At 40.1% G+C, this 12,025-nt stretch overlaps 1 protein-coding gene across 1 annotated transcript in view; it reads left to right on the forward strand.

Moving 5' to 3' along the window:
• The window catches only part of SLC35F1 (solute carrier family 35 member F1), a 408,843-nt gene that overhangs the window by 322,773 nt on the left and 74,045 nt on the right, over positions 1-12,025 (forward strand). Inside the window, exon 3 of the mRNA XM_043592207.1 lies at positions 9,108-9,235. Coding sequence (XP_043448142.1) covers positions 9,108-9,235 — 128 coding nt within the window. The remainder of the gene's footprint in view (positions 1-9,107; positions 9,236-12,025) is intronic.

Below are 12,025 nucleotides of genomic sequence, written 5' to 3' on the forward strand. Positions count from 1 at the left end.
GTCAAGCATTTTTCAAATATCTCATTTAGTTCTAATAAATATTCAAGAAAGCAGGTCCAGTGTGTACGTCCAATGTGTAGATGAGGAAAATGGAGGTTACAGAGACAAAGTTGCAAAACAACATCATATGCCCAGTGCCTGGAAGAGCCTGGCTTAAAGCCCACTGCTGAATGACTCCAGTGCCCTCTTTATGTTGCCCCACCAAGGGGAAGGCATGGCCGCCATATACATGACTTCAAAGGGCACCATTGTTGATGACTTCTCTGATAAATCTGCCTCCTGGAGCTGAACAGCTGAGCAACCCTAAGGGAACAGCCCAGCCTCATAGACTCACTACCTAAATCAAAAGGGAGGAACTCTTGCTGAGACTTTTCAGGGCAAGAACCTGCACATATAGACAACTGTTAAAGATACAACAAAGTTAAAATGCGTCCTCCCCCCGCCAAGAAGTGGTTGCTCAAGAAAAGGCATAAACTGGACAGGAGTTTGGGGGAGAAAGATGTGCTTGGTTTTTATGGGTTAAATTTTAATTGTTAGATGATATATATGAATAAATGTGTCTATTACAACTAGAACCATGGGGCAGAGATGTTGGTTGTGTTTGACCATGCAGCAACTTAACATTTATCAGATTTTCAGATTCTTCTTTCAGTTATTCACAGTGACAGTGTTTAGTCATTCATGCAGGTTTATTCTTTCATAAGATGCTCTTTTCCAAGAACATAAAATGCATGCTGAACAGCATACATGTTTTAAAGAAATTCTGGGTGGGATTTGTCTGTGGGAGTTGTTTAGATCTAATGCACTGTTTTCATTGAGAGGTAGAGCAACCCATAGCACACAGGTATCGATCAACAGAGTTTAATAGTTGGTATGCAATTTGTTTTATAGGTTTTTAAGTTTTTTTTAGTTTTGTAATGTTTATTTATTTTTGAGAGAGAGTGAGCATGAGCGGGGGAGGGGCAGAGAGACAGAGAGACAGAGGATCTGAGGTAGGCTCTGCACTGTCAGTGCAAAGCCTGATGTGGGGTTCAAACCCACAAGCCATGAGATCATGACCTGAGCTGAAGTCAGACACTCAACCGACTAAGCCACCTGGGTGCCCCTGTATGTGGGTTTTTAGATATCTTGAAAAGTTCTTTTTTTTTTTTAATTTATTTACTTATTTTGAGAAAGAGAGCGTGAGAGAAAGACAGTGAGCACACACATGTGAGTTGAGGAGGGGCAGAGAGAGAGGGAGAGACAGAATCTTGAACAGGCTCCACACTGTCAGTAGGGAGGCTGACACGGGCTTGATCTCATGAACCATAAGATCATGCATGACCTGAGCTGAAATCAAGAGTCAGATGCTTAACTGACTGGGCCACCCAGGTGCCCCCTGAAAAGTTCTTTCTTTTAAGGTTTCTTTCTTTCTTTCTTTCTTTCTTTCTTTCTTTCTTTCTTTCTTTATTTCTTGCGGGCGGAGGGGTAGGCAGAGAGAGAGGGAGAGAGAGAATCCCAAGCAGGCTCCACACTGTCAGCACAGAACCCGACATGGGGCTTAAACACCGGAACTGTGAGGTTGTGACCTGAGCCGAAATCAAGAGTTGGTTGCTCAACAGCGAACTGAGCCATCCAGGTGCCTCTGAAAAGTTCTTTATTTATTTATCTTCCTATGTGTTTTAACTATCTGGATGATAAAAGCTAGGCAATCAATTCATACCGATTTTTATATTGGTACGAAGAAGAAAATGTTAGTCATTGTATTTTCTAAGACACATCAAGATAACAGGAAGTTTGGATACTTTGGATAAATGTGCCCCATAAAATTGTATATCTTAGCTTCATAAAAGATGACAGCTTAAAAAATTCATAAAGGGAAGTTTTCTAAGATTTGAGTGATTTGGTTCATGTAAGAAATGGTAACATACACTGAAATACACATGTTGAAAAGTTGAGACTTTTATTTTCATATTACAATGTGTAAACGCTTTTATCTCAGAAGAAGTAATAGAGTTCATAATTAGAGCTAGAATATTGTATTTTAATTATCAATGCCAGAAATGTAACTTTGAAAGAAATAAAATAAACTTACCGTTGAGAAACCTATCCTGTGTGCGATCACTTCTACACATGTATCTTTATTTTCTCCCATTCAACTTACAGTAACGGCTACCACAACCTGATGGGATTATGATTCATCTTTAGCTGCTTTTAGGTATTTTCTTCAAAGTTTTACTAGGCATTTCTGGAAAACAGCCAGATGACTGAGCAGATTTTTAAGGTGCTATTCAGTGCTCTCGCCTTAATAACAAGATCTTACACTGACTAACTTGTCTAAATCACTACGTGGGGCCTAGCTGAGGATGTGTAAACAAGAGAAGGGCCTGGCACAAGATGGCAGAAAACTGGTACGTTCACACAGCCTCCACTCTCAGGGTAAGTGGTGCTATGCAAAGGATCAAAACACTGGCTGGTCCAGGGGAGAGGCATCAAAGACAAGGCCTCAGCTTGCCTCTAGTTTGGACAAATGTTGTATGCTGGCTGCAATGTGACCTAGGGTAAGGGACAGAGAGGGGTAGGTGGCTGAGGCCTGAAGTGACAATTGTGAGGATTCATGTTCCTGGGCTTCGTCTAGGCAGCTCTACCACACATGGTGAGCTAGATGCAGTGGGTGGCTGGAAGGATTCAAGGCTTTCAGAACCCTACCCATTGCTACCATGTTCTGTGCACATACTTTATATTAGATGTTAGCTTACACACATTACTCATACTACCTTTCGCAGTAGAGGGATCAAGGTTCAGAGCCATTTACCAAGTTACTTAGGACCACATAGCAGAAGGCAGTCTGTGCTCCACCCCAGGTCTGAGATGCAACATGATACGACCAAGATGCAACTCTGTCTTTTATTCTCATCCTAATCGCACTGTTTCTAATAGTAAACATGAGTGAAAGAATACAAAACAAAATTTAATCTTCATTATTATTTTTTTTTGTAGTTCATCCCTATACTCAGGTTCATGTTATAAGGTATAATTGGTTGCAAACCTTTTTGTGAACAACTTATATTTTTATTTCCTCCTAAGTGCATTTATTTGGTTCACTTTTCTGACTAAAGAAAATTGTCTCGGGGCGCCTGGGTGGCGCAGTCGGTTAAGCCTCCGACTTCAGCCAGGTCACGATCTCGCGGTCCGTGAGTTCGAGCCCCGCGTCAGGCTCTGGGCTGATGGCTCAGAGCCTGGAGCCTGTTTCCGATTCTGTGTCTCCCTCTCTCTCTGCCCCTCCCCCGTTCATGCTCTGTCTCTCTCTGTCCCAAAAATAAATAAACGTTGAAAAAAAAAATTAAAAAAAAAAAAAAGAAAATTGTCTCAAGCTTTCCATTCTAATAAATTTCAGCTTTTAATGGTGAGTAATTAAAACCTCCGTCACCAGTCATTTAAAAGTTTTCAGGTTCACCGATTCATACGTAAACACTTCCCTTGGGAATCCTGATAAAGATGATGTTATGGCTTCAGATTGTGAGCCAAGGAGGTGCCGGTTCAAGTAAGGGCCTCGCCAAGGGCCTCGCCCCCTGTGTAGGGGCTTTGCGTTTGCTGTAGACTCTCGGCAAAGCATGCTGGGTCCTGTTCTTGCATAAGAACACCATGAAAGACCACACCACCCGTGAGAGCCCTTAATGAAAATGTCCCAAGAATAATGCAGCTGTCTTGTTCCCTCTGGTACTGTCTTACAGTGCTGTTACTCTTTACTCAGACTACCACTGGGGGTGAACAAGAATACTATGAATATTATGAATCAGAGATCTGTTTTCCAGGCACTGCCATGAATGTTAACCATGTTTCGGTTCTTGTACAAAAGTTTTCCCTTCCTTCATTCAGTATGTATTAATAACCACCACCACCCTGGCCCCACCCGTGTGTGACCAGTGTTTTTATGCCTGAGGCTTCAGCAAGTAGCACAGCATAAAACAGTAATTCGTCATTAAACTTCTCTAAGCTACAGAACTTATTTTACACCTTATTTTATATTTTAGAAGGGCAAGTCTGTCATGGACTTTACATCAGTCAAGGAGACACCATATCCTTGATACTGACCTGATGGTGATTGGGACACATCCTCATCCCCAAGCCGCTTCAAGGGTAGACACACAGCTGCATCATGGGTACTGGCAACTCCAGGGGGCGCCATGCACACGGGCTTCAGTGTGATGGGCACCTCCTGGAGTTAGCAGTGGGGCACCCAGCAGTGAGTCGGGACAGGTAGGTCATGAAAGAGTCCTTAATGAGAAATGTGTGACTCCTGAGGACAACGCCACCGTTACAAATCAGTGAGGCAAAATTTGTACAGTGCTAATGAGTTTGAAGCCCAGTGCCTGATTGTCATGAGTCCAGATCCTGGCTTATCTGTGTGTCCCTTGGGGCAAGTTATTTAACTCCTCCAGGCCTTGATCTTGTCATCTGCACGTAAAGTTAATAGCCATCTCTACTCTATGGGGTTATTATGAGGATTAGGTAAATTAGTTATTTGTAAGGCATGTGGATACTGTCTGGTACATAGTAATTATCCTAGAAGTTATTTGTTACAAAAACTCAAAAACACTTTTGATTGATCATGCTGTTGGTGCTTAGTAAAATTAAATATGAATGACATGATCAAGATTGCCAGTAATTTCTTTCCCTGTTCTTAATTATTGAAGTAGTTACTGTTGCTGGAGTGCTGTTACTTAAAATTAGAGTAACTTTCTTTGTTGCACTGTTCCTAATAGAGAAAAAATGGAAACAACCTAGATGGGTTATTGGTGGGAGACTAGATAAACTGTGACAGATGCATAAAATATGATAATATACAGTGTTTAAAATAAATTAGCTCTACATGAAACAATAGGGATACATTTGTAAAACAATGTTAAATATTTAAAAACCCTAGAAGAATGTTACATGTACAGTATATACAATAAACTTTCATATAAAGTTTAAAAACTTTAAACTATGAAGTATTTTGGATACAAACATACCTAGAAAAGGTGTAACAAAAACATAAACATGAAGGATTCACAATAATATCAAGGCAATGATTTAAAGAAGGAGGGAAAGGAAGGGAATTTGGCAAGAGCAAAAAAGGAGCTTCAGTTTTATCTGTAGCATTTTCTTCCTCAAAAAGAATCCCCAAATTTCTGAAACAAATGTAGCAAAATCAGGTTGGAGGTTACCTTATTATATTGTCCTCTAATATTTTTATTTATATTTGAACATATTGATAATAAAAATAATAATTAACAGAATGCATTTAAATGCCAGACTGTAATTCTAAAGTTTCCACCCATAGATTTTATTACTGTTTCTAGTTAATTAAAAAAAAAAAAAGAAGAAGAAGAAGAAGAAAAATTTCAAAACATTAACATACCACCACTTGTGCTTCTCTTCCTTATGGATGGCCCTATTTCATGAGATTTAGGGAGCGGTTTGGCACAAAGGCTGTAAAGAATGCATTTTCATTATTCTAGAAAGAATTTTAATCACCTATTGTACATCAGTGTTAATGAGAGCCATGTAGACAAATCCCTAAGCAGTCCTTTCAAGGGCTGGATTTTTTGCTCAGCCAAAATGCAAAAGTGCTCTCTTGCCTTCCTGGATAATTCTGCTCTGCAAAAGTGTTGTATGTTTTCTGGTGCTTCAAATGAAACAATATGGAACATTTATTTAGAGTGTTTTGCTTTGCAGACTTCTTCAGCGGAACAGCAAGGCAACTAATCATTCCTTTGAATCTTTGTAATGAATTACACTTTGAATATGTTATTGATTGGTAGAACAAACAGCACCATGACCCAGATTTTCAGTCTTACATCATTGAGATGTGGCTGGTATGCTCCGAGTTTGGCAATTCTCTGTTCATTGTGTAAATTAACTGGGACAATGACCTGTGACTATAGAATTGCAGCTTTGCAGTTAAATATGCCATCAGCCTTTTGATGTCCTATGTATAGTATCTTATGTGTAAAATGGTCACCAAATTAATTGTGTCAGATATTGTCTACATTCTAACTAAAAAACAATTTTCATTGTCTGGAACATGAATGTTTATAGTAGATATATTTTAAGTACCTCAATTTCGATGCTCTTTAGCATTGCTAAGATTATTAAACATGAAATTTATTTATACATTCTGTATTATTTATTGACCACTCACCATATACTGTTGGATACTAGAGATAAAGTGATGACCAAGGCAATGCCATGCTCTCCAAATTGTTAATAATCTAATGGGTAATAGAGTCAAGAAAACAGGTCATTACAGTGAGATAAGTATTATATGTGGGATAAACAAAAGACATTAAAGAAGCACATCACAGGGAAACCCAGTCCTAGGAAGATTGAGTTAAGAGATCAAGGAAGGCTTCCTGAAGGTGGTGTCTATGCTGATCCTTCATTTGGAGACTGAGGAAGAATAGTCCAGAGGAATCAGCACAAGGAAAAGCCCAGAGACAAGACAAGGGAAAGCATACTTTAGGCCAGATGTTCAGATGTTTCTTTGGATGAAGAGTCTTCAATCGTCTGTGGCTATACCTCTTTGCAATTCCTAGCTCAGGTCATCCTGAGCATCGCCATTGGACGCCAACCATTTGAAAGTCTTAGATTTGATCCTCAGCCCAATGCTCTGGCCCCACCCAAAGATAATTACATCAGAATTTGGGGGGACTGGTCCCAGACATTGAAATTTTTAAAAATCTCTCAAGAAGATGGGAATATTCAGTGAAGTTGCGAATCACTAATTTACAAAATAAATTGAGAGGTGTGTTGATTTATCAAATGTGTAGGCAAGTAAGAAAGGCAGAAATGCTGTGCGAGGGCATTGCCAAAATGAGCTGGCTGGGAGGAAATAACCTTGGGGATCACATCTACCAGCTATGAATCTAAGTGCAAAACACTAAGAAATGTGACTCATATTCTAGAGCTGGCTCTTGACATATTCAGAGAGATAGCACTTCACACTTTTTTCAGTTCAATTATTTGTTCATTCCAAAACACTTAGCTAATCCTTAGTATATGTCAGTATGCTAAGTGCTGTGGATACATGTATGAGTAAGACAGTGATGTCTTACCATCCCCAAATTCCTAGTTTAGTGAAGAGACAATTTCTAAGTAATTGCAATCATGTGAAAAGACTATTCAGAGCTGGGTACACATTACCCAGGGGGCAGTGGTGTCAGACAAAATGGGAGAGAATAACTAAACTTTGCAGGATGAACAGGAATTAGCAATTCACTGAGAGAGATTTTTAGTGTGTTTGGAGCAAAGGATATGAGAAGCGTAGCATCCAAAATAAGGCTTGAAAACTGGGTTAGCTTACCAAAAGTCCAGGGACCTCTCCTTCCTTGTTGCCAACCAGACACGACCCACACCCTGACATTATCCATGTAGCTGGAAAGCTTTGTTTTACGAGTCTTCATAACGTTGAAAAGGTCTTCACCTCCTATCATGGTGACTAGAATAAGACCAATGGTAGAAATTAGGAGTTCAAAGTTCTAAGAGTGGCTCAGGGGTCTGTTGAGGTTCTTGAGGACCAGCTTAAGCACAGCTATAGTACTGAAGGTGTGTATCACTGGGTAGCCAACCTCTGAGATGGCCTCCAATGATCTCTGCCTCTTGGTATTCACATCCTTACAAAATTCTTTCCCTTGAATATGGCTTGAACTTACCCTCTTTTAAAGAATCAAATAGGGCAGAAGTGTCATTTATGGTAATGGGCTATAAGAAAGACTGCAGCCCCCCCCCACTGCCACCCCCTACCCCCCACCCCCCACCCCCCACCCCCCACCCCCGCATTGTAGAGAGGACTGAGGCCTGCCAACAGCCATTCTCACTGAGCTTAGAAGCAGATCCCTCTCGGGGCACCTGGGTGGCTCAGTCGGTTAAGCATCCGACTTCAGCTCAGGTCATGATCTCACAGTCTGAGTTTGAGCCCCGCGTCAGGGTCTGTGCTTGTAGGTCAGAGCCTGGAGCCTGCTTCCGATTCTCTCTCTCTCTCTCTCTCTCTCTCTCTCTGCCACCCCCACTTTCACTCTGTCTGTCTCTCTCAAAAATAAATAAACATTAAAAAAATTAAAAATAAAAAAAAGCAGATCCCTCTCCAGTCAGCCCTTCAGATATGACTACATCCATGGATGACAACTTGGCTGCAATTGAGACATCTTGAATCAGAGGCACTCAGTTAAGCTCTGTCCAGATTCTTGACCCACAAAACTATGAGATAATAAATGCTTGTTTTTTAAAGCATCAATGTTTTAGGATAATGGTTGTGCAGCAATACATAATGAATACAGTCACCATTCACTCAAGGTTTCTACATATTCACCATCCTCTAGGAAGACCTCACAGGTTGGCTCCAAAGAGCTATTATTATTAACAATCATGATTTCCTCTTGAAAAATAAGGCTTATCTCAGGCCTGAAATATGTAAAAATACAGATGAAAAACTAAGGGATTCCAAATCTGTTCTGATGCTATAGTCTTAAGAGGCAAGATGGTGAGGGTTTGGGGCAATATTCAGACCATGATCCTATGGCTCTTTTCCATCTGAGAATGACCCCCACTTCCTTTGTTTCCCATCACCCACACCCCACCAGAATATAATGTTCAGAGCATGTAACGTTCAAAGCTGAGCAAGCGCTCAGGATGGAGTCTTGGAATCTAACTGCAGATCAGCTGCCAAGCATAGGCCGTTGTCATTGAGCTGCCCTCATTTCATTTCTTTCTATTTTACCACAATACTGAAGTTTGGAATGATTTGGACTCTGTGTGTGTATGCAGCCTTTCTGGCACACCTTTCCTTTTATTTTTACATGATGTAATGTGTTTTCCTTGAAACGCTCATGAGAAAATGCTTTGCATGGTGATCTAAAATCCTGCCCAGGCTTCCTCTGGCATAGAAACCAATCCGAAAGGCCAAAATGTACAATAAAAACACGTCGGTCTTGGACACAACTCATTTGTCTAATTAAACTTTTGATAAGGAACAGTAAAAAATACATCACACGGTAATATTTTAGAATCCTTCTAAATAGGCAGTTTAGAACCTTTAGAACGTGTGTTCAGAACCTAACCCCTTTCTTCTTACCTTCATAACACAGGAGAAGAAAACCTCCTGGCAATTTTACGACGAAGGTGGTGGAAGTATATGATCCTGGGACTCATCGACCTGGAAGCAAATTACCTGGTGGTCAAGGCCTACCAGTACACGACTCTGACCAGCATCCAGGTACTGGCGACTCTTCTGTTCTTCGCAGCTGCCTCTGTTTCCGGATGTAGTTTCCTTTCAGCTGAGTCACCTGGGAATCTGAATACTCCTCTAGAAGTGTTACAAGAGGAAAATTGGGTGTATAAAAAATAACTTGAGCTTTATTTCTATGTCTTATTAGTTTTTCTCAATTCAAATGTAATTGGGTATCTTTTTCCTCTTTGTTCTTAATAGACCATAAGGATTGACAACGTAGGAAAATATTTTCTAGCTATGAATAGGAGCAACTAATCTTATGTCAGTAGGAGAGTTATTAATAAGCATAAAAAGAGCTATTTTAAGCTATTTAGAACATGTTCATGGACTTTGATTAAGTAATCACAGGGCTCGATAATTTTTTCTTTTAGCTTTCTTTAATGAGGAGGTTTTGCAACCTGAAGGGACAGAATTTCTTGTAAAAGAGTAAGACATAAATGCCTAAATAGCGTTATTCATGAAGATAATCACTGTGTCCTTCCTTCCTCCCTCCCTCTCTTTTTCTTTTATGCACATGCATACACACAATTGCAAGTTTAACTTGGGTTTTCACAGTTTGCACCAGGCACCACTTACATTCTTCATTACACCATAAATAATAAGTTTGCCTATTTTTGTTTCACCCTCATTTCTCCTTTTACGGCAATATTATGAATTCTGTAGTCATTCCAAAGCTCCGGGATGAAAACAAAACATTATTCATATAACAGTTTACTTAGACTTGATGCCACAACAACATTCATGCCATTCTAATAATTTGCTTAGAAACAACAATAACAAAAATGAAGAAACAAACAAGCAAACCAACCCCCTAAACAAACTGAGATTATATGGACTGAATGGGAAGCTATCTAGAATGGGTTTAGATGGCGCTACAGGCTTCTTCCCACACGCCCATTGAGAGACAGAAAGGATGCTTGTCTAGACCCCTTGAAGAAAAGTCCAGAGCTCTGATTGGACCGCAATGAGAACAGGGAGATGCTGGGACCTAATTGGCTTAAACTTGGACTCCCCAACGCGATACAGGATGAGATTTTTCTGATTGGTTTAGACTCATGTTTTTCAATAGGAGTACCACTGGCATTTTAGGGGGACAATTTTTCATGATTTGGGTCCTTTTCCTACTTTATTGGTCATTTAATATTCCTATCCCTTGACTAAATGCCAACAGCATCTTTTTCAGTCGTTATAACAACCAAAAGTGTCCCTGCGGATTTCCAAATGCCCTCTGGCAGAGAGGTATCATGTCTGCTTGAGGATCACTGGCTCATCAATCAGCACTCACTCCTGGAGTCAGGGTGGGAGCAATCCCACTGTGGGAGAGGAGAGGTGGACAGATGCTGGAAATCAGCTGTAGAGCCTCTGCGCCCAGCTTAACTCTTACTCACCTCAACAAGCCCCACAGCGACAACTGATATCTCTCTTTTGTGCTCCCATGGCACTTTCTCTTCTAGCTCTGTCTGTAGTCTGTCTTACCTAAGAATGGTGTTTATTACCTAAGAATGATGCCTTACCTAAGAATGATTCCTACCTACTCCACCAAACTGTGAGGTTTTTTGTCACCGCAAGAGTGATTTCTTGCTCACCTTTGACTTTCTGGTACCTGGTAGAAAACCCAGCACATGCCAGGTACTCAGTAAATGTTCAGAGAAGTTAATTCACCTGCACTTATTTCTAGTATTTGGGGGCATAGAGATTCCCAGCAGTTCTCTACCTAAATGTATAGACCTCCAGAATGTCCATACAGATGTGGTGGGACAACGAAGAGACAAATGTTAGCTTTGTGGCAGAACTGCGCCCATTAGCCTAGAATCAAAAACTAGAAATGAGCTTAGGGGAGTATGAGGAGAATTCACCCTTTGAAAATACAGTTGACTTTTTGTTTTTTTTTTTTTTTCTTTCAAGCATTGAAAAGTCACAACCAATTGCTGGTTTCTTATGGAGCTTTTTCCAAAATTTTTTTAAAGTTTATTTATTTTGAGACAGAGTGTGTGTGTGTGTGTGTGTGTGTGCACAAGCTGGGTAGGGGCAGAGAGAGGGAAGGAGAGAGACCCCCAAGCAGGCTCCCAGCTTTCAGTACACAGCCTGATGCAGGGCTCAAACTCATGAACCATGAGATCATGTCCTGAGATGAAATTAAGAGTCGAATGTTCAACCAATTAAGCCACCCAGGCTCCCCCTTCAAATTTTTCTTTTCAATTTTTCATTTTGTTTGTGAACAGTGACAATTTATTCTTAACAACCGGTCCCCTGGTCTTCAGGTGTTTAATTCAACCCATGTCATACACCGCCATCCAAATCCATCCTGCCAGCTCTCTCAGATTAGTTGTTTAACACCTATTCAATGCTCCATTCTATGAAAAAGTTTATCTTAACTCTGTAGAGAGAAAGAAAAATAATAATTCTACTGAAATATCAGTTGGTCTTCATTGTAATTTAGTTAGCAACAGATAGCAGAAAGAAAAAAGCGAGTTGAAGCTAACAATTCTAGAATTATTTTTGCCACCTACAACAAATAAACTTATTAAATAACAATAAATGGTCAGAACAGAAGGCATTTGTTCTGGGAACCATGTCTGTACTGCTGTTTAGTAAGTTAGTTTACTTGGTAGAACTAACAAAGATCAATAATTTTCCCTTGATTCTATAATTTTTATTTTTGCCAGCCACTCACAGAATTCACACACATTTATTACTGGATGGGTTTGTATGTAGAACCCAGAAAGAATATCACTATTGTGGACAATTGTTTTCTCTTCCATTGGATAAGGAAAC

Source organism: Prionailurus bengalensis, chromosome B2 (assembly GCF_016509475.1).
Source record: "Prionailurus bengalensis isolate Pbe53 chromosome B2, Fcat_Pben_1.1_paternal_pri, whole genome shotgun sequence".
NCBI classification, from domain to species: domain Eukaryota; kingdom Metazoa; phylum Chordata; class Mammalia; order Carnivora; family Felidae; genus Prionailurus; species Prionailurus bengalensis.